General features: G+C 40.5%; 1 protein-coding gene across 11 annotated transcripts in view; it reads right to left on the bottom strand.

Annotated features, from left to right (window-relative positions):
* CUX1 (cut like homeobox 1) overlaps positions 1–21,593 on the bottom strand; it is a 284,036-nt gene that overhangs the window by 61,436 nt on the left and 201,007 nt on the right. For 3 of the 11 annotated variants that reach the window (XM_041126411.1, XM_030027002.1, XM_041126415.1), the window contains exons 13-20: positions 17,170–17,218; positions 16,041–16,137; positions 14,281–14,952; positions 13,217–13,282; positions 11,757–11,858; positions 8,682–9,508; positions 7,074–7,239; positions 6,357–6,413 (exon numbers count right to left, since the gene is read on the bottom strand). In XM_041126411.1, the coding sequence (XP_040982345.1) occupies positions 6,357–6,413; positions 7,074–7,239; positions 8,682–9,508; positions 11,757–11,858; positions 13,217–13,282; positions 14,281–14,952; positions 16,041–16,137; positions 17,170–17,218 (2,036 nt within the window). The remainder of the gene's footprint in view (positions 1–6,356; positions 6,414–7,073; positions 7,240–8,681; positions 9,509–11,756; positions 11,859–13,216; positions 13,283–14,280; positions 14,953–16,040; positions 16,138–17,169; positions 17,219–21,593) is intronic. The other 8 variants (XM_041126414.1, XM_030027005.1, XM_041126412.1 and 5 more) reach the window with 6 other exon arrangements.

Below are 21,593 nucleotides of genomic sequence, written 5' to 3'. Positions count from 1 at the left end.
TTACAAGATGGGAATAACAACCCGCGAGTTCGGTGCTAGCACACCTTTTTTCCAGTGTTTTGGGAGGAAAATAGCCCATTATCTGTTCTTTGAATTGAAAGCAAGGTAATTTTCATCCAGCAGAGGAGCATTTTGTAATTTGCTGAGCAGCGGTTGGGCTGTTGGTCGGGGACGGCCGAGGGCGTGATGGCTATCTCCATCCCACCGGTGGCCGCCACGTGGCCACGGGGGCTGGACCTGCAGCCCCCTCCTTTTCCCACAAGCAACCACAAGACCAACGTGAGCTTCTGCCAGCTGCCAGAGCCTCCTATTACCAACAGAAAAATAGCTGCTCCCTTCGGAGAAGAGCCTTTCCGACCTCTTCTGCAGCTGCCAGCCCACAGGGGACAGATCCCAGCCATCACCCCGGCTCCCGACCCCCCCCCCGGAGCGGCCTGGCCTTCCTGTGCCGCAGCACGACTGCGACGGTCTCGCTCGCGTTTCAGTGCTGCTCCAGTTATTTTTATATTTGGCTTTCCAATGTATCAGCTCATCATTTTCCACCCAGCTCCTCTGTGGTTAGCAGCTGGCAGGAGAAGCCCCCCGTGCCTGGAAGCAGGGAGGGGAGGTAATGTGGGCCCCCTCCCCAAAGGAGGCTATGCACAAGTGGAGGGAAAAGAAAATGCTGGTAATTAATGAAATGAAGTAATAAGTAATGAAATGATGAACAATGGAATTTCCAGAGCTCTAATATTCAATGGCCATGGTTTCTTTTAAACAAGGCCTGAAGAGAGTGCAAGGAAGTTGCATGCTCAGATTGATGCAGAAGTTACAGTGGAAGCACGTATTCACAAACTAAATCTACTTTTTAGCAACTATTATGCTAACTGGTACTCCTATGAACTACCTGAGAAACGTAGCAGCAATAATGGTCAGGAAAGTTTCTTTTTTCATACAGCTTAAAAAATACACTCATTCGTTAATTCTAGTTTTTAAAAATGAAGACTTTGAGAATGAGCCATTAGTGTGCCTGGCTAAATGCTACTGCAGAGGTGCACATGAGCTCTTTGCTCGGAGATCTTTTCCCGCACACCAAAGGGGAGTGAGCGTAAAGGACCCACATTCCCAAATTAGCCACAGAAATAAAACATAGCTGCAACTTGACTGGGTAACTTCTCCAAAATGAATGCTGCGAACCCGTAACCACACTTCAGAGTGAATTAAATTTGTCTTCAGAATCCAGCATGAGTCTCCTCTTTGCCGTATTAATATGAAAAGTGTGTTGGTGCTTTGTCATTGTAATTCAGCCGCAAGGAATATCTGCCTAGAACCCAGTGTTCACTCTATGATTATATATTTTACTTTAGCACTTTTATAACAGTAAAGCTATGACCACAATGAGGATGGAGTCATCTTCCGCAAGTTTAATCACTGGGTGGTTCAATGGACAGGAAAGCATACAACTAGGACAGGAATTTCTCTACAAATACCAACTACTTGCAAAGCATTGCTGATGGACAAAGGACTACGGCCACGCAAGACAGCCTAGGGAGGACAGACCTAGGCAGGAGGCAGAAATGACCAGATGATGGCTAGCAATGATAGCCAATGTTATATTAAGAATGAACTTGAAACACTGACTTCACGCTGCATTCCCAGGTCCCAGTAAGGTGCCTTGACAGCGATTCTCCCAGCTTTATTGATACCAGAAAGGCTGCCAGGAAGGTTTTCATGGTCCAAATGTCAGGGAAATGGCACAGAATATGATCACACACATTACAGACAGACTACAACAGCTGCCCTTATGAGGAGCCAACTGATATCCTATGGTTTGAAATCAAGACAGCCACGGCCAACTGCTTCAGAGCCGCAATCTCAAGCCACACAGAAAGAACGTGGAAACTTCACCAGTATGCACCAGTGTGCTTCAGGGTTAGCATGAAGGTAACTGTTTGGCTTAGTCGCTCAGCTCCAAACTTTAAAAATGCATTTGCACCTAGCACAAAAGGAGACAACCTTCTTGACCAAATGCGAAGACTCAAAAATTGGTCATCAAACGTACACCATCTATGCAAAGAATTCTTGCAGTCCAACTACTCAGCTATTAAAAGCCATGTGATCTCCCTTCTCTTCCATTTTATAGACTACATTAACCACAGACATTCCATGTCATACAATTTTATTAACCCAGAATGCCAGCAAATGAATGCAAAACAACCTCTCTCTTCTTTTTGATTCAACAACAAAAAATAGCTCAGATTTGGGAAGACCTGTCAGCATCACTGGACTGATCACTTGTCTGATCTCAGGGTACTAAGGATTCAGCTCTCCATGTGCTAATTCCAATCGTGCTCTGGAGTACCATCTTGGACAGCTCTGCCCGTCCAAAACAAAACAGTACAAGGAAAGAAATAATCATGAACCATGACGAAATGGCTGGGGGGGGGGTGTGGTGGGGTGTGGTGGGTGTGTGCGTGTGGGGGTGTGTGTGTGTAAGAGCTTCTCCATTGCCACCATGTGGCCAGTGAGCTCCTCCTGTAAACCCATCAGGATGGTAATCCTGAATATGGATTGCAAGCCTGAAATACACTCTCTCCCCACCTCGTTTCTCTCAGAGTAGTCAATGTGACAGCATCCTTCTGTTATTAGGTAAATGGGAAGATCTACCCAGTACATAGTTAACTACCTGCCCACTCAGCAGCTTCAGTACTGAAAAATATTACAGGAATATGTATTACATAAATAAAAATATAATGGATACCTGGGTTTGTCATCATTCCACAACATGTCTGTTAATATCGTAACTACAGTAAACCATAGATGGCTTTCTGATTTTTTTTCTGGTTTTCTTTCCCAAGGGATGATAAGAAGTAATCTCCCTGTTGTTACAAATGTTTTATTTTGAAAATAAAGCTTTTATGCATATTTTAGTTGATCTAAATACAGTAGATCTTGGGTTTTTAAATCACCAGATAATATGCAATTATCTCAAGCTAGATTCTGATTTTGAAACAAGCTCTAATTAGCTCCCCATTTTATGCTGCTATAATCCTTTCTTCAACTCCCATGAGTGTTACTATTGCTAAGCAGCATGAGGTTAGGAATGATGGATGATACCCAGAAAGGAAGACAAACAAAAGGGAAATTCAAAATCCCCTGAGATCACCCGCAGCTGTATCGGCAAATGAAGATTTCCACATTAGGTCATAAGACGACCCTTACAGAAACACATACCAAAAAGGCACGTCTTTTTCCCACTGAGTATTTGCAAGTCTTTAATGTAGTATATAGAGAGTATATGTCCTTCACAGAGGATAAATACAAAAGTGAATAAAAATTCAGCTTTCCTGGGAGTAGCTATGAAATCAACAGCACCAAAAGAGAAACTTTGTCTTAATGTCATATAGATGCTCAGTAAAGACATAAGACCCCAAAATAAAACAAACTAATAAGAGCTATATACAGTACAAGTATTTAGAAAAATATCCAAGCACATAAACCTTCTTCTGGCACATGGCTACTGTCCAAACCCAACCCAGCTCTGATCATCAGTAATGCAACTAAATAAGGGCCAAATTCATCATGAAAAAATGCTGATGCAGTTGGGTGACACTAATTCAACTTTTTTTTTCCATGTGATTTGGTCCGTGCTTTTGACACATAAATCATTAAAAAGGCAGATTTACCCAAGGGCATTAGAGCATTTAGGTGGAAAGAAATACACAGAAAAAAATGTTAGAAAAGGCACAGTGATACTATTTTTGACCACCTAGGGTACAGACACCATTTTTGTGTAAAATACATTCACTGAAACTTGCACAAACTCATGAAAGCCTTGATGAAAGGTCACAGGCAGAAAATACAGATATATATCTGGTTGTAATTTTGGTATAGACTGTGTTTTTTTCAAAATTCATAAATACAGCTTTCACAGAAGAAAAACAAGCTTGGCTTCTCCTTGCTATCTCAAAATATATATACATGATGCTTATCCATTCATTCCCACATATAAAAGACTGATGGGTTCATCTGTCTACGTGTGACAATGGAAAATTACCGGACAAAAGAACAGATTTTCATGAATGAGGTGTTAATCAAAACCTTATGATCTAGAAGTGTAACTAACTGGGTCAGAAATCCAGAAAATCTTGCTAGTTTGATAGACTACTGCCAAACGGTAATGAAAATACTCACAGCTAATAAAAGTTTGAGACGTTACTATGCATGTTGACACTCTGTACACTGAAGACCTTCTTGGCAAAGCACTCAGGAGCCACTGAATGTATTAGTTTAATTTTGCTTCTTTCCCTTCATGCATTCAACAAGTTCCAAGCCAATTATATTACATGGAAAAGGCTCCAGACCTTTTCTCGTTTCAAAATTGTTCTGATTAATTTCTGTTTTAAAATTACAAGTGTGCAACCTTTTCTGCCTTGATTTTCCTGGGAAATGTCTCAGAAGACCAGAAAATTGGAGCTGTCTCTTTTTTTCCTGCCCTGGAGTGGAGGATCTTTCACAAATGCATAATTATTATTACCTTTTCCAAACTGTTTGCTGCGTTTTTAATTACAGAACAGCTGCTAATAAAAGAAAATTACTAAACTGCCCTTCCTCATTCAAGTAACTTCGTTTCGCTCTTTTGTTCTGTGTGGCATCACAACCTTTCTTATTCCTTTATACAGAGAAAGGCACCAAGAAAAGAACGTTTTGTACAACAATTTTATTTTTAATCATTGGAAAGGAGGAAGAAAAGGGCACAAGCCCATTTTCTCATTTGTAAGTCTGCTTTAAGGAAAGAAGGAGGGCGATCATCAATAATATGATTTTATTAGCTGATAGGAATGTGTTGCCTCACAAAATATTAGCTCAAGGGCAGGAACTGACAAACGAGATTGGGAGTGTGGGAGGGGAGCAAAATATCACTGCAGCAAAACTGAACTTCCTGAAGGAAATCACTTTCAGCTACCAGCGATCCTCACGGGAATCCGTAAGGTGGTCGGATTTTAATACTACGGGCTTGTCTTTCAATCTTTTATAATTACAGTTAGTCATAAATATGATGATTAGCAATAACAATGCAGCCTTTTCCCAGCTCCTCTGATTTCAAATTCCTCTTAAAATGGCTACAATTAATTACTCATATTTTCCATGCTGTCTTAGGCGTTTATAACTGTAACAGTTACTCTTGCATAGTACTGATGGTACAAAAAAGTAGTCAATGGCACACTTTTAATGAACGGCAGTGTATAAAACGTCGCAGGAAATTTCCATGTTTGCTAAATGCTTGGCTATAAGTAACAATAGCCCTATGATTGCAAATAATTTTTTCCCATTTTGGTTTTGTTTTCATGGTTTGTTTTTACCAGGGGCATTTTGTTTTTTTGCTTTTATCTATTTATTTTCCACTGTTGCTCTTAAGAAAAACGTGGACTGAATATCATCACGGATTCTCTTCTAGTAAAATCTTTTAGAATGCAAAATAGTTTCCCAGTAGAGAGAAAAAGCAGTTTGGTTGGGGTATTCAGAATAAACCCAGCAAGCTCCAGAAAAAAAAGTGTTTCAGAGTGCAGAAAGGTGGAAGAAGATCACAACCCATCCTTCTCTGTATCCTGAAATGCAGTAATTCTGCAATACAGGGCACCAGCTGTAAGTACAGAGCAGGGCACAAGTATTTTTCTAGAGTACAAACCAGCCCGAGTGGTTTACGTCAGTTAAACATATCATTGGTAAAAAGTCTGTGTGGGTAGAGTTTGGTATCTAACAGCAGGAACACAGCTGTTCTGTTCCAGCCTCCTTCCTATACTGTGGCCATCTTATAAAACCTTTAGCAATTCACTTCTCTTTGACAGTCATCTTTGCTGCATCTGCTTTTTTGCAAACAGAAAGGGAAGAGAGAAAAAAAGGTCAGCTTGGAATATTTAACAAAGCTTGAAAAAGAAAGACATAATGTGGTCTTTTCCCCACCTTCAAATTAACAAAGCAGATTTTGTGCAAATGAAAGTGGCAAAAAAATATGCCAGTGAGTAAGGCAGCTGGAGTATGTAGATCACATTACAAACGAAAGGCTTGTTTTACAGCCATTGTCACATGTCAAGTTGATAAGCTGAACTATGGTAAAAAAAAAACCCTACAGAGCCAATGATCTCCAAGATCAGACAGAGTCTCTTTACCTAATATATGCAGCTAAATATGTGTACTCCCTACATCTGCCATAGCAACAAGGAGAGAACGAGGAATTAACTGCGTTAATAAAAAAATTGAAGGGACTCCTGTATGATACAACAAAACGCGAGAAACCTCTCGGCATCAAAGCAAAAGAAATGTAACAAAAGCACAGAGAATTATTTCAGAGCAAATCATTGAAACCAGCTGATTACCTGAGCTTGCACATCCCTGCTGTAGGGAATCCTGTAATGATGTCACAGAGTGAAGGACTAGATAAGAGAGGAGAGGAAAATCAGGGAACAATAAAAGGAGATGCCAAACCACAAACTAAACAGTAAGCAGGCTCAACAAATAGCAAACCGCTGATCTCGGCAAGGGCACGCTGCTCATTTAAGTCAGTGGCATTATAAGGGTACAACCGAGGCCAAACTCTAGTCTGGCCTTTCTGTATCAATAGGTATTAGGATAAGAGAGAGCCACAATAAAAGCGTAATTGCAACACAGCATTCCCCCTTTAAAGCTTAGTTCTTCTAGCTCACCTCCCGAGAAAGCAATCGATATTCTCCTAGGAACAATAAAAATCCCCTATGCAACCCTAGAAAACAACACACAAGATTTTCCAGCTCTTTGGCCAACATTTTTTGAATTACGTATCATATTCATGCCTAGATAATATCATCCTAATTAGGAACTTGATAACTGCTGCTTATCAATTACGCATAAACGAGTGCTTCGTTCGTAAACATTCCCAGCGCATCCGCCTAGGGACCGGCTGGGCTGTGAGGGTGGATGCTGCCACTTCCAGTAATGCCTGGACTAGCACCGGGTGCAAGTCTCACTTATTGCAAATTTAAAAAAAAAAAAAAAAAAAAGAAAAAAAAGAGTTTTCCTCCTCCTCAACTCAAACAACATAGTGGAATTTTAATTACCTTGTCCTTGTTGCTGCCCTTGTGCAGGCAGGACACACTGTCCCAGCTCACCATTCAACCAGAGCTGCATACGAATAAATGGTTCTCGGCCTTTTTGGGTCAATTTACTCCATGGCTTTGGCCTGGAGAGCATGTCACTGACACTTCCTTGGGACAGCCCCAATACCTGAAGTGAAGCAACCAAGAACGGCACGTTAACACATTTGATGTGGAAGGGGGGTAATTTAAGTCACTTTGGTCTCCTTTACTGCTGTACCGCTCAAGTCGGTTTTATAAGGACAATTAGTAAAACTGAAAAATGACATCTGTAGGTAATTAATTGATGGAAATGCTTTTCTCCTGCCGTGGTTTCCTTCTGGAGCATAAGTTTTTTCCTGCAGGAACAGAGCGGCAGCACAAAACAGCAGAAGGATGGTGCGAGATTTGCATGCTTTTCATATTTTGTGTCAAATAGTTTCATCAGTTCTAACAGGAAAAACACAGAGTCCAGGCACACACAGGCAGATAAAACAGGAAATGATTGGCATGTATTTTGTCCTCAAACAAAAATAATTGGGACTTTTGAGACTAGGCCTATATTTGGTTGATTTTTTTTTTGATATGAATTATAACGATGTGTGTTTTTACCTGTAGCAGCGGCTGCTCCACGTAAGTAAATATTTAAGAATACAGCCGACTGCAGCGAAGGGGGAATTTCAGATGGGCAGAATGCAATTACTTGCCTGGAATTCAGCACAGGTACAGGGGTTAAAAATCACACTTAATGAAAGCTGCCACGGGATCTTTAATGACCCCAAGAGGTCAGGCTTTTCATTTTACATCTTAGTGAAAAGGTAATAGTGCGATGCCAGCTCCTATTATACTATTATATTGATTCAATTCTCTATAGGAAGAAGGAACACCCCATGTCCACCATTTCTTATAGCTTGGGAGGTGTTTTCTGATGGTTGGGGACCCCTCCGAAATCCCATGTGTTCCATGCTTAGGGCCCACAACGTGGGAACTTCAGAAGGCCTTATCATGCATCACATATCTGTAATCAAACATTACTTAAAAACATCTCAAAGCACACTAAGATACCAAGCACTAGGTGTAAGAAATGACTGCGAATTCTTGACTTCAGACTAAGGAGAGGTAGGGGATTTTCTGTGTGTTTGTTTAAATACCCTTGTGCACATTTCCAAATATTAAAAAAAAGGAAAAATGCTCTTGTGTTCATAATCTTCACTTATAACAAATTTAAGACTCTCCAGTCATGACAATGGTATTACTCAAATATTCCATGAATTCATTACATTAAGCATGAAATATCGAGTCTCAATAACGTTTGCTTCAGCTTTCAAGGTTTCTAAACTGGGGGGCCCCATTTCTAATTACAAGTGGCTGAAGCCAATCTTTGTATAAAAACCTATGCAATTCACAAAATACAGGAAAACGAATACTTTCCTTTGTGAGCTTATTTTTTAAATATTTAACATCTGAAGAAAGAACATTTTTCCGTAAGACATACGTGGCATTACCCCTCCGTTAAACTGAGCTCCGTACCAACGTAAGGAGCAGAACGCACATTCACAATACTGGTGTAACAAGAGATAACCAGTTCTTTACCTTTTCCCCAAAGATCCTTTGGCAGATGCCATTCTTTGCTAGCTTTTCTTTGACCTGCCGCGTTAGCTCTATCGTATCCACTTCCTGGTACATATAAATCTCATACTGCTCGGGTGTCAGTGGAGGAACTGAAGGTTTGGATGGCTTTGACAAAGACACGATAGGGGATGAAGGGAGGGGGCTATTTTGTGGTGTGTCACTGCGACTCGCCCCAGTCATGCTCAATTCAGAACTCTGGGAGTACGGAGATTCAGCGTTTGGCCACTCTTTCCAATACTCTGAAGAAGATGGTCCTTGGAGCTGGCTACGATCTGGCCTAGTCTGATTGCTGACCTTTTCTTTTCCACCACTGGCTTCCTCAACTTTTATATCTTCGGGAAGAGCTGCATTTCTTCTCTCGTGCTGCACAGTATTCCACCAATGGTCCTTCCAAGCACCACCACGTCCCAACTCATTTTTAACATGCCTCAACATACCCTGGGCAGAATCACTTATTCCATGAAGCTCTAAAACAGGTGCCTCCTGAGGCTCCTTTTTGAGCCCAGAGAGGTTCTGCAATGCAGAGATACTGGAATCAGTGACAGATGAATGTTTCTTCAGGGATATGGCCAAAGGAGAATAGCTGGAAACCGAAGACATTGCAGGTGTAGATACTAGTTTGGGGGACAGGATAGAAATGTCAGCTTGAGATAAAGGTGGTGTTTTTAAGGCAGGTTCAAGGGCAGCCTGCTGTGCCTCCATTTCGCGTCGGGCTTGTTGCAGAATGGATCGAATAGCATCATCAGAATTGCCACTGCTAGATGCAGAAGGCGGCTGAGCCGGCTCAGCTATGAAAAACAACCAAAAGACTAAATGCAACACAGGAATATGCTTTATATTCAACACGTGCTAGTGTAAATACTTCCCTGTCAGAAAAAGGGCTGCAATACATTTCTGGATGGGAGGGAGGAATTTTCACTAAGCAAAGATTTGCACTTTTCAAAATAAGGTAAGATTTCCAAAGTTCTTCACTGGAAAATTTTTATACTTGCCAAAGTGCTGGACATTTGCACACACAGACTCAACTGCAGAAGTCTAGTACTACTTGCATGTTCTCCACCATTGTAAAAATTTTCAAATAAATGCCTTTGAAAATCAAGCCTTCACCTCTTCCTCCCCTACCCCAAGTGGTCAATAACATTTTATAGTTCTATTTACAAAGTTATTTAACCTTTCACTTCTGTCTCCACAAATGAATCGTAACGCACACTCAAAACTGAACACAGCTGCATTCACCTGGACATACTATTAATACCCTCTTACAATATAAATATAGTGAGTCCTTTTATCTCCAAAAATATAACACACAAATTACAACAAAGCAAGAACTTTAGTAAGAGACTTCGTTATTTCATTTGACAAGCTAAATAATGCTCCTGCTTCCTGTTTTCTTGTTCCATGGTCCCAACCACTGAAATAAACAGCTCTATAAAAATCAGGCTGATGCCTGGCCATCACTCTCTGCCTTATCCGAAGCCCTAGAATGGAGCCATGGGCACTTGCAGAAGAGATAACACCTAAATGCAATATTTCAGTGGTGAACCAGGACTCGTGTGGCTGTGCTGCAGCAGTCAGGGATGAGCAGAGACTGGAATGTGGGTGTAGAATTATCTCTGCAGAGCCAGGAGGTTTTTGCAATGGCATCTGTTTCCATTTAAGTTAGTCTCCACTGAAGTCCACAGTGCTTGAAAACCAATTCCTCTGAAAGCTACTCTACAAAGAATGGGGAAAGTGAAGCACTAGATAGTAACAGGGAACCCGTACACTGCAAGAAGTGGCGTCAAAGTGAAATAAGATTCGAAACATGCTGCGTATTATTCTAGTAATATTATGCCTCATCTGAATACATTTCCGAATTTGCCTCTCTACATTCCTTCCTGTCACACACTATAAAATACATGAAAAGCCAAGAAATGGGAAAAAAGGCAGTGGGACCATCTCTTCTGTTTTATCTACTGGTTTCATAGGGAGTTCTGAGGCTGAATTAATGTTTGAAAGGAAGTCTGAGATTCTCAGATGAAACATGCTACTGAACAACATGCTTGCAGTTTCCTACACACAGCCCACATTTTTCTCTATGTAATCATTACTTGTATAAACCCATATTATTGAAATCATATATTAACTATTCTTTTCTATTTTGCCATGAGATTAGTTTAGTTTTCATTTAAAAGAATACTATCCCAAACTGTAAATCAGTATTTACTTTAAAAAATGAAACAGAAGTAATGCACGGTACTCTATACTTCAGCATTAGCCCTTTAGCAGTGCTGGAAAGTTGGGAGGGCTATGAACCAGACAGAAATGTTAACTACATGACAGCATACAATGAGAAATTAAACTTATCTCGGGCTAAGATGTTAAACTAATGATGTTTTTGGGAAAGGAAATGCTTTTTGGATTTGCCAGTTCATTCACTGAATAAATTCTGTAACCAAAAATAATCTAAAAGTTAGAACTGAGTTTGCCTATATTATAATTTCAGTACATGATGTCCACAGTACGATGGTACTATGTGACTGGTAATTGCTGGCTAGATCATGACCTCCACCCCGACAAATCCATTCCGTTCCCTCTCCCATGCAGTTGTGTCCCTGGGGCCTGAGTTAGACAGAAGAGAAGAGAAAGCACAAGCCATTCCCTCTCCAAGGAGCAAACTGGTAGAAGAAAGGATTTTGTAGGTTTGTCCTGCAGAGTGACTGCCTGCAGGTCTGAAGTGTTGTAAAGAAGGCAGAGCTCTGCACGTGGGAAAAGGTGCTCAGAAATCTCCCAGCATTGCTCTCCCGGGAGGGGGGCAGAGCAGAGTGGGCAGAGCGCTGAGCAGAGACGCTGCCAAGCCATGACACATGTAACCTTAACTCGGGATGTCTTACAGACAGAAACAACTCCACTAAATAAAAATAATAATAATAAAAAAAAGCTCTTCAAACCTAGATTCAAGGCTTTAAGAATATAATTAACTGACCAGAAAGCTCGTGGTAATTGTTTTAATTAAATTCTGAAATAAAAGGAGCTAGAGAGAAAATTAGACCGTACCTGTTTTCTGTACTTGCAGCTCCCTTTTGGCTTGTTCGAGAATGGATTTGATGGCTTCATCAGAGCCAGTCTCCGTGGTTCGGATTCTTGTGGTTATATTACCTGAAGAGGAAAACAAAACTAATGACACCGGGAAAACTTTTATTTGTTTGGTTGTTTTTTTAACACAGACAGCATATACTGATACACCGCCAGCATGACCTGACAAAAGTTTACATAGGACCTTTACTAACATTTACAACACCAAGTACTTAACATAATAAAAGACAAATATCCTCATTGTGCAAAAGCCTGCCCGCTAGCTGTACTAGAATGATGAGAACACTGACACCATCAGAGGAAGAACTAGGTGGTCATATATTCCCTTTCCAGGATAACATATATAGGTCTATTTTTTCCCTTTTCTTTTTTTTGGAAGGGGAGAGGAAACAGAAGGGAAAAGAACCAGAGGTGAATGGAAGAAAGCTAAAAACATAAGATCAGGAAACCTTAAAAATTGCATCAGCTGCTAGGCGAAGTAGGATGAGTATACATTCAGCCCAAAACAGAATTAAAAAGTAACTAGATAAAAATAATTTTTAACTTTCTAGAGGTTAATACATTAAGAGAAACAGTCATTTAAACGCAGATACCATTTGAAGTACTCTCCAGCTAAGAGCTATTACTTGCTATTACTTGGTGGTTTGATTTTGTTTTGGTTTATTTTAACCACTAAGGGGAAGAAAAGGAGGGAAAACTATGACTGCGAATGTTATTGCACTTAACTGCATTTTTCATTATGAGATTATCATTTGTAAGTGAGCAAGATAATTTCTGACTGGAGTAAAAATATCTACAGAGTTTCAGGGTACCTGTTTTTTTTTTTTTCTTTTTCTTCTTGCCTTGCTAAAAGAAAAATTCTGCAACTAATCTATAACGAAGAAAAACGTTCATAATTCCTGTTCTGTGATAATTTATTGGATCTGATGTTCACTTATGTTGTTGTCTTTTTCATACACCATACTGAAGTATCATACTAATTTAACAGCATATTAAAGTGTATTTGTCAACATAAGCCCCATGAGAAGAAAGAAGTAAATCTAGAGCAGAAGCAGTATGCGATCGATGTTGTAATTGTGCAACCTTCTGCCTCCAAAATCACAAAAATAGCAAAGAGAGCATTTCAATAGATCTGATGATTTTATAAAGTCACTTCTATCACTTATTTCTTTTTATCTGCGTACACAGCGAGGTTGGGAGTGGAAAAAAGTATCCAAACAGGGTTACGTTAGTACAGCAGCAGCAGAATTAGAAAAAGCAAAGTGTTCGTCTAACCCATGGTTTGTTTTATACTTACTGTCTGTTTTTCTATCAGATTCCAGGCCAGAATCAAACTGCACAGTTTTAAGGAAACACACAGCTAAAGCACACTCCACTTCCTAGGTATTGACTGCAAAGAAAAACACCTGCCTGTGACGTACCTTCAGACCCATTTCTTCGTTTCGGTACTTCCTGAAATAGTCTGTTCAGGTTCTGGCCTGGATTCTCTGTTGAAAAACAAGTTTGGTAAGAACAAAACAATCAGGGGATGGTTGCTCTGACATCATGGGCTGTGTGACATGAGAAGCTAGCAGCCTGTCTCTGAATGCGAGGGTTCGAGCTGTCCTCGCCCCCTCAAGCCTTTGTCTGAGCGCTGGAGGAGCTGGCTACTTTGGAAGAAGCAAGGCTGGCTGATTTGTTAATAAAGATTACAGCTACGTTCGGAAAGGAGATTAGACAGATATAAATAAATGTCTAGAGATACCAAAAATGAAGAGGTTAAAGATGGGCAGATAATCCCCTCAAGTACAATCATCAAAAGGAAGAACAGATTATAAATCTAACAGTGTGCGCTTTCAATTAAACAAAATCTAGGAAAACCCTGCCTGTCCTTTCCAATATTTCTTGACTGTAAACAACTTACTTTTCAGTTTCTCTAAATGTAAATCTTAGTCTTTGCTTAAGATGAATCACAATGAAATGCATGTTATTTCTTAAAACCACTGCCTTAAATATGCAAAGCTGCTTTAAATTAGGATTGTTTTTTAATTACTCATCTCATGCATCACCTATGGTATTTTGTCAAAACACTTTGGGAAAAAAAAAAAAATCACACAAGACACAACAGGAGTCTGGTCTCAATAAACAACCCCAAATAAAAATTTTCAAGTACTTCTGAGGGCTGATACCCTTAGTAGCTGCTGACCCTTTTCACTCAGTATTTAGCTCTGAGATGGAGCTATTGGGAAGTGAGGGATATAAGTGTCCCTGCTGCTTGCTCCTGCTGACAAACACAAGTCAGCGGCTAAAAAAAGCATAAGCAAAGATACTAACCTGCTTGAGTGCTGAAAAGCAGAGTTAAAAAGCTGTGCTTTCTGTACCTGACATCTGATTCGGGTGAAAACGGCAGCAACGCACGAACGGCCCCATAGAGGGACGCGTCCGATTTTTAACATCTGTAACTAACAGGAAAACAGGGCAAGACCCTTGGCCGGCGAGCACTTACCTCTTTGTCTACCCTGGATGCTGCGAAGAGCCAAGATGTTCTGCTCGTCCGAGAGGAACTGCTTCATCTTATGAAATGGCTCCTTGCCTCTCACAGTCAGTTTATTCCATGGCTTTGGCCGGGCTAGTATCTCACTCACAGACCCTTGCGACAGTCCCAACACATAATGTCCAAATATCCGCTGTCCAATATTGTGCTTGATCAATTGCTCTTTCACCTGACGTGCAATTTCAGCTGTGTCTATCTCCTCGCCTTCAGAGATGCTCCCAGCACTTTCTGACTGGCTGGGAGACGGGGCCATGCCATTTACGTCCGGACTTTGTTGTAATGGACTTTGGGAAGATATGGAGTTTGTGCTGTAAGGACCTGTTGAAAAAATCATGCTTGTGCTTCCTGCTTCCTGCATTGCCTTGGAGTAGAAGGACTGCATTAGCTGTCGCTGGAGGAGAGAGTTTAGTGCAAATTTTCCTGTGGAGGCCAGGGGTAAGCTGGGGCTCGCCAGGGATGAGCTGAAAAAGTCTTGACTTAAACCCGTTGGTGAGAACTGGTGTGTACCATTAGTATTGGAAGCCTGCTCCCCCGCGTTGCGGAGCAACTGAGAAGGAGGGGAGGCCGGCAAGGTTGCAGGACGCTGACTCTCAGGCTGGTCTTTCCCTTTTCTCCTGGCTGACCCTACAAGGAAGGTCAAACATAATGCATTATGGGGGATCAAAGAGGGAAAAACCAAGATAAAAAAATGCAAAGTTTGCCCCGCAAAGGGAAAAAGTGCAGATTTACAAGGGCCAATGAAGTGGCGGTGGGATTTTTGTTTTCGGTTTGTTTTTGGTTTGTTTTCATTTGTTTTTTCCATAATTGAAATTTTAATAAGCCAAACAAGGCCCCCAAAACAAACAACATGCATTTCATGTTTGCACCTTTCTTGTATGTTGCAGCCTGGAGAATCCCCCTTACAAACATTAAAACTAGAACAATTACATGAAGTGCAGTTATACATTTAAAATAAATGCAGTTACAGACAGCAAGTCTCTTTGTTGTCTCTCATTCAAGACATTACTCATTGGACCTGACTGAACCCAAATGCAGCAAACATTTACATTTTGGAACAAACCAATTTGAATAAAGGAATCACCATTAGGTGGATGCACCAAGATCACTCAGTTAAAGTCATAAAACGCTTCAGAATTCAGTAATCCCAGGGCCAGTGGCAACTTTTAACTTTCTTCCAGCTGCAAAAACCATAAGCATTCAAGTATCTGGAAATTCCATGACTTGCCATTTAAAAAATGTGCACACAAGATGTAAAAAGCCCACATTAGGAAAGCTAAACGGCAAACACACTTCACTAAAAAGAAAGTATTTTGTTTTTCCAAGCTGACCTGCTGGTAGTATATCTAAATGTATCAGACAGGAAGATTATTGTGTTCTACACGCAAACATTTTGCATAACATTGTGTGTGGGGGAAGAGACTTCTGGTGCCACGGATGATTTTGTTCTCAAAACGGAAGACAGCCTCAAATGCTACCACTTGGTACATCTTGTAATGCCTCTCCTTCCTAACCTTTAAAGACTCTCTGAGGTCTCCAAGTTTTATTTTATTATCCAGCCTATAAAACTGCAGAAATCAAATGTTACTCAGTGTTCTTGTTGCCTCTTAATCTTTCTGCCATGCATTAGCTCAGACATTCATCTCTCACTCAGCCCTCCCTCCCTTTACAAGACAGCAAACAAACCAGAATAGCCGAAAATCGTGTCAACCTACCACTCAGGTCACTATTTGTGATACGCAGCGTGGCGTTCTCAGACTGCAAGGAGCGGTTCTTCTCCAGCAGCAGCACCTCCAGCGGTTTAGATGCATCCTAAAGAAAATCAAAGTGGGAGGTTTGTTTCTAAAAGCATTTAGAGTCTCACTCAGGCACTGAGAAAGAATTTCAGAACTAAAAAACAAATGCTCATCTCTGCTATGAACGCAGCTAGGGAATTCACCATGCATATATTTGCAGGAATCACTCAGTGCTCCTACGTGAGCCATAGAAGAGATTCACTGTTTAGTTTTCATTGTAAATCATTCATCAATTCTGCATTATTTTGAAATGTGTAACGGAACATTTTCTTAATCCTGTTTATTTTAAAATGGTACTGGCATGCTTTCAATGTAAAAGCTGTAGACTTCTTTTAATCTGATTAAAATAGGAGTTAAGATTATATTATTTCTTCTGGGTCAACTGACACAAGTTAAGCATTTCCTTGAAAATGCTTCAGCATAAACAGTTTGTTAAAAAATAAATCAGTCACAGAAACCTGCCATTTACCTTCCACTAAATAGCTAACCCTTGATCATTAAAAACCATATTGAAAATTAATGCTAGTATATTGATATTCAGTTCAGATTTCAGAAGCAGGAATTTAATTCATAACCTTTAAACTTAAGAAAGATTAATTTGCTGGAATAGCAGAGCCTTCTCCTGTTTTCTCAGTACTGAAATGTTTGTTTTCTTTTGTGAACATTATTTTCAAGGCTAACAAAGACTTAAAAATGCTAAAATCCTTGCTCAGCGTACTGTCAGTACAAGAAACATCCAAATCTCAGTGTAGCTGTACACCAGCTCTAGTATCTTTAAATGACTCAACTTCACAACATTATGGTTATCCACTCCAGAACAGCTGAAACGTCATTCTTTGTCCTTGACCACTTAAGAGAAATTAACAGGCAAAAAATGTTCAGTTCAGCTTTTTAAATAAGAAAACATCAGGAAAACAGTGATCAACCCATATGTCTCAACAGCAACAGGAAATTGTCCATGCCAACACCAACGAATTGCAAGACAAAAAATTTTTGTTAATTAGCTGAACTGCTGAAGTAAGGAAGAAAACGAAAGTTGGTTCAGTACCTGCGCACCAGAGCTTTCAGATGGTGCAAACTCCATGGATTTCAATATACTGTGGAAGGCAGAAAAAAAAATTATTTTCTATTTCTTCTTTTCATAACCACCCCACTAATGAGCATTAACATTATCATTTCCTACTCTCCAGCAACACTACAAGTGATAACAACTTTCCTTCCAGTAACACAGTCTCATAATGAATATAGAATAACTATTCAAACTAGTTATTGGATAAGAAAATTTTCTCGAGCGTCATCTAAATCATTCCATATGCAATCCCACCAGGCCAGTTTAAAGCGTAAATTTAAAGGTTAATAAGGATATAACATTTTAAGCTGTCAGAAGCGATATAAATTTATCTGTGAAGCTTGAAGGGAATGAGAAAGTTGTAGCACAGCAACAAAGCAGGGGAATCACCACCACAGTTACAGTACTTTATATAATATACAGCAGCTCACATAGCAAGGAAAATATGCACAAATAATCTTCCCAACCAAGACACTACAGGCTAAAAGGCAGTTTTTCATTTTAATAACCTCCTAGTTCTATGGCAAAGGGAAGACAAAATGGCACAATATTTCTTAAGAAATTTGAAAGATCCAAATATTTATAAGTACATTAAGAGAAGAATCTGATAGTCTCATTGTCAATATTTTATATAAATACTGAGCAGTCAAAGGATGTCTCCCTTCAAAGTCTTTCAGTTAGAGTTGTATTGTCTGGCAAATGAGAATCTTACAGGAATACAAACTTATTACTGTGCTTTGTCTTCTAAATTTTTTTAAATAGGCCTGCTGCAGGCAGGACGTTAACTTCCTCAGACTGAAGCAATAAATGATTCCAGCTTCTCATTGTACAAAGATGACATTCATTTGTTGAAGAAAAATACATGAACAGATACAGATAGCGTTTATACAGCATTTTTCATGTATAAAGCACCAGGAACTTTGTGAGGCAGGGAGAATATGTTTAATCATGTATTAAATGTGGAAACTGAGTCAAAAAAGGCAGAAGGCCACTATTAAGATATAGGAACTAGTTCTGGATGCCACTAGGAGTCAGCCAGGCACCCAGCATTCATTAACTGCCTCAGACCATGTGGTGTCGAGCTCCTCTATACACCTCTGTGCATTAATCCAGAATTAGATGTCCATTAAGTGACACTCTGGAAACCAGTGGTTTCAGTGAGTCATTCAAGATCACTCAAAGTCATAGCAAATCCAAGGGAAAAAAAAAAAGTCATTTTGAGACAGAAACCTCACGCATTTTGTGTTAATTCTGCATACAGCGTTAATTCTGACGGGCACTCCTACAAATCTAATAACTAATAAAATCACAAAATTCTGGCTGTCAGTATCATCATATGACATCACTGGACGACACCTCTTGCTGGCAGAAATCGCTGTAAGGTAAGCCGTTGTCCAATACACAAACACATAAAGTAATGCTGTTAAGACTCTGCTTTACGTGGGCACAACAGCTCACCCACATGCAAAAGCGCTCCTCTTCTGCTATCAAAGGAGTCGTGCCAGTCAAGGAGAGAGGTTGTGCATTAACGGCTTGGGTTCTTAGAAATCCTGACATTATATTGACATCGCAGGTACGTTTAGTCAGGTTGCTAATCACTGCTGAAAGCAAGTGTTTCTTGGGACACCTCTTCAGAGGCACAGCCCTGTCTACCAGGATTCCAAGGTGCTGGGGGAGATAAATATACAGTCTCATCTCGGGGAAACCCCAGTCACTGTTTTTATCCTCCCATGGATTCTGCAGGGTATGGCCTCTGAAAGGACAACAGGTAGTAATGTTTGTCCTCATGATGCCCAAATAAGGAGACCCATCTGAATTTAAAAAAAACAATTTGTAACAGCAAATTATCATATGGCAACCTTCCCGTGGCAAATCACAGGTGTTTCTCCCATTTCAATTCAGATCAGCAGTACACTTGCAGTGCAGGTCTCCCAATAATCCCCACTTACCACACTTCAGTTTCCCATGCAGAGCAGTCCTGCAGCATACCAACCGCATTCCTTCTGGATGAGACTAAACCAAAAGAAGCTGCATGCTCTCGAAGGAGAGGCTGTGATGTGCTCTGACCACTACCGTGCTGCCTACAGAACCAGACTGAAACCAGCTGGAAGTGCAAAGTAAGCCTGAATGTATTTAGTGTGTGTATCGGGTTCTCGGCACCAAAAGTCTGGCTTTAAAGCCCTGATCCTGTTGTGCCCTCCACTCGCACAGGTTGCTCTACCAATGCATTTTGGTTCCGAGCACCTCTTGCCAGCTGGGACCTTCAGAAAGGATCCTGAACCTTGCAGCAGCTGCATTTTTCAGTGAGCTCGGAGAAGGCATGCGTATTCAAACCTTGGCTGGAAACTTACTGACCTCTGCCTACTTCGAGTGGATTCTTTGCTACCTGAAACAGCCTTCTGGCAATTTCACAGCTAATTTCCTATATGCTTAGAACCCAAAATATACCAAAAACCAGGTTGATGGTATCTGGAATTGCCCTTGGAGGAATATTCACTACAGCAGGTTCATTTTTTCAAAAAATGTAGAAGTTAAACATGTCAAAAATGACTCTCCAAATGTGTCACAAAAGAGACATTTTCCTCGGGAATATGAGGAAGCAAAATGTTTCCCCTTTGGATTCCAGGAATATCTTTGCCCATGAGATCTCAACTCAATCTGCTGCTCAAGATCTGTTATCTGCTTTTAAAAGGAATGATCTTGTGACTTGAATCTGCACATCTAAGACAACTTGAAAGATCTTACTCTAAAGCAAGGTGTGCATTGGGACAGCTCGACTTTCTGTTCGTATGATCCCAACTGCAAAGGCAGGATGGTTAGCACAGTCGTATTACTCGAGAGGGAACTGAAAGGACACACAGAGCTCTCAGATCTCAAAAATAGGTTTAAAAGCCATTTGGCACAAAAGCCAATGCAGAAAGCAAGGAATCCTCCCAACCCAGATCTTGACGTGGACCCAGTTAAGTTCCTCCAAGGTTAGAAGTTGGCTGATATCGAGATCCCTCAGCCTAGAATGCCTCTAACATTCTTGGGAAGATTAAGGAAAATACATCAGTGCCAAAACAACTGAGAAGTTTATTCTCTTTCTTCCTTACTGACAAGATAATTTTTTTCTTGGTGCGTTATGCACATTACAAGCAGTTCATTTTTGTCAGTGTTTCAGGGCACAAATGCAGGCATAGTAGGATTCAGTATGAGGGATACCAGATTTACAGCAATAGACTTTTCATAGTTTCACTTCAGATCAGACTGTCACTCTCAGGTGATGCACGTTCAGATTCTGACACATCTTTTGGACCAGATGGGAGCAGAGAGGGTGGCATGACTGAGCTGCTGTGATGATGCAGCTTTGCAACCATCTTCAGTGCTCTCACAGAGGGTCTTAATGCCTCTCACCATCCAGCAGGATGGTGTATGGACCCCAGGCCACCTTACAAGCTAGCTGGCTGTCCCTCCAAACTCAGCCTGCCCAGATAAAAATTGTTACCCACAAGTTAGGCGATATAAAAGCTATAACAGCCAGGAGAACTGAGTTAATTTATTGGCACCCAACAAGGGCCACTTCCAGGAGATTCTCCCATCTATTTCACTGCAGGCTCATCTCGAAATAACAGGAACAGGCGGAAGCACCATATGAACACTCCCGTGTCATGGCTTCTCCTGGACCTCTTATCTGCCTTCCAATCCCTGCCCTCATGGAAGTCAGTGTTGTAAAAAAAAAAAAAAAAAAAAAAAAAAAAAAAAAGGCATTACCACCAGGAATACAGGGATCTAAATAAGTTTCGTGTCTAAAGTCAAGTCATTAAACCAGGTAGGATTTAAAACTCATTTGCTGTTTCGGCACATCCACATTTAGTAACTCATGTAGCAAATTGGAAGGTTGTGGCTTAATTCCCATTCACTACTTTACATATGAAGGCATAAACTGGCTGAAATCTGAAGCTGAGTTTCCTTCACTCAGGAGAGAACATGGACATATTTACCTGTATCACTAAAACAATGACACTTTTTTGAGACCAGTTAATATTCAGGTATAATGACCACAGAAATGGTCAACTCATTTCATCTGACTGAAACTATATACCTACATCAGGGTGTGCTGCAGCTGGCAGTGAACCAGAACCACAGCCAGCGTGGCTGGAATATAATAGCACCAGGGGCTGGGCAGTCATTGGGCTTGCAAAACCAAACCTGCTTTCCATATTCTCCAGGGACGTGTAAACAAAAGCACATGACTACCAGCCTCATCTGAAATACCTCATTAAACAAGGTAACATTTTTTCAGTCTTCTTAAAATACACACAAAAATGCCAGAATGATGAAAGAAGAGATGGAGTTTCTTGCAGTTATTTAAACCTTGACACTAAACATACTTCCAGTCAAAAAACTTCTCTTCTGAACCT

The sequence above is a fragment of the Aquila chrysaetos genome, chromosome 10, assembly GCF_900496995.4.
Source record: "Aquila chrysaetos chrysaetos chromosome 10, bAquChr1.4, whole genome shotgun sequence".
NCBI classification, from domain to species: domain Eukaryota; kingdom Metazoa; phylum Chordata; class Aves; order Accipitriformes; family Accipitridae; genus Aquila; species Aquila chrysaetos.
This window is presented reverse-complemented; position numbering and strand designations above follow the sequence as displayed.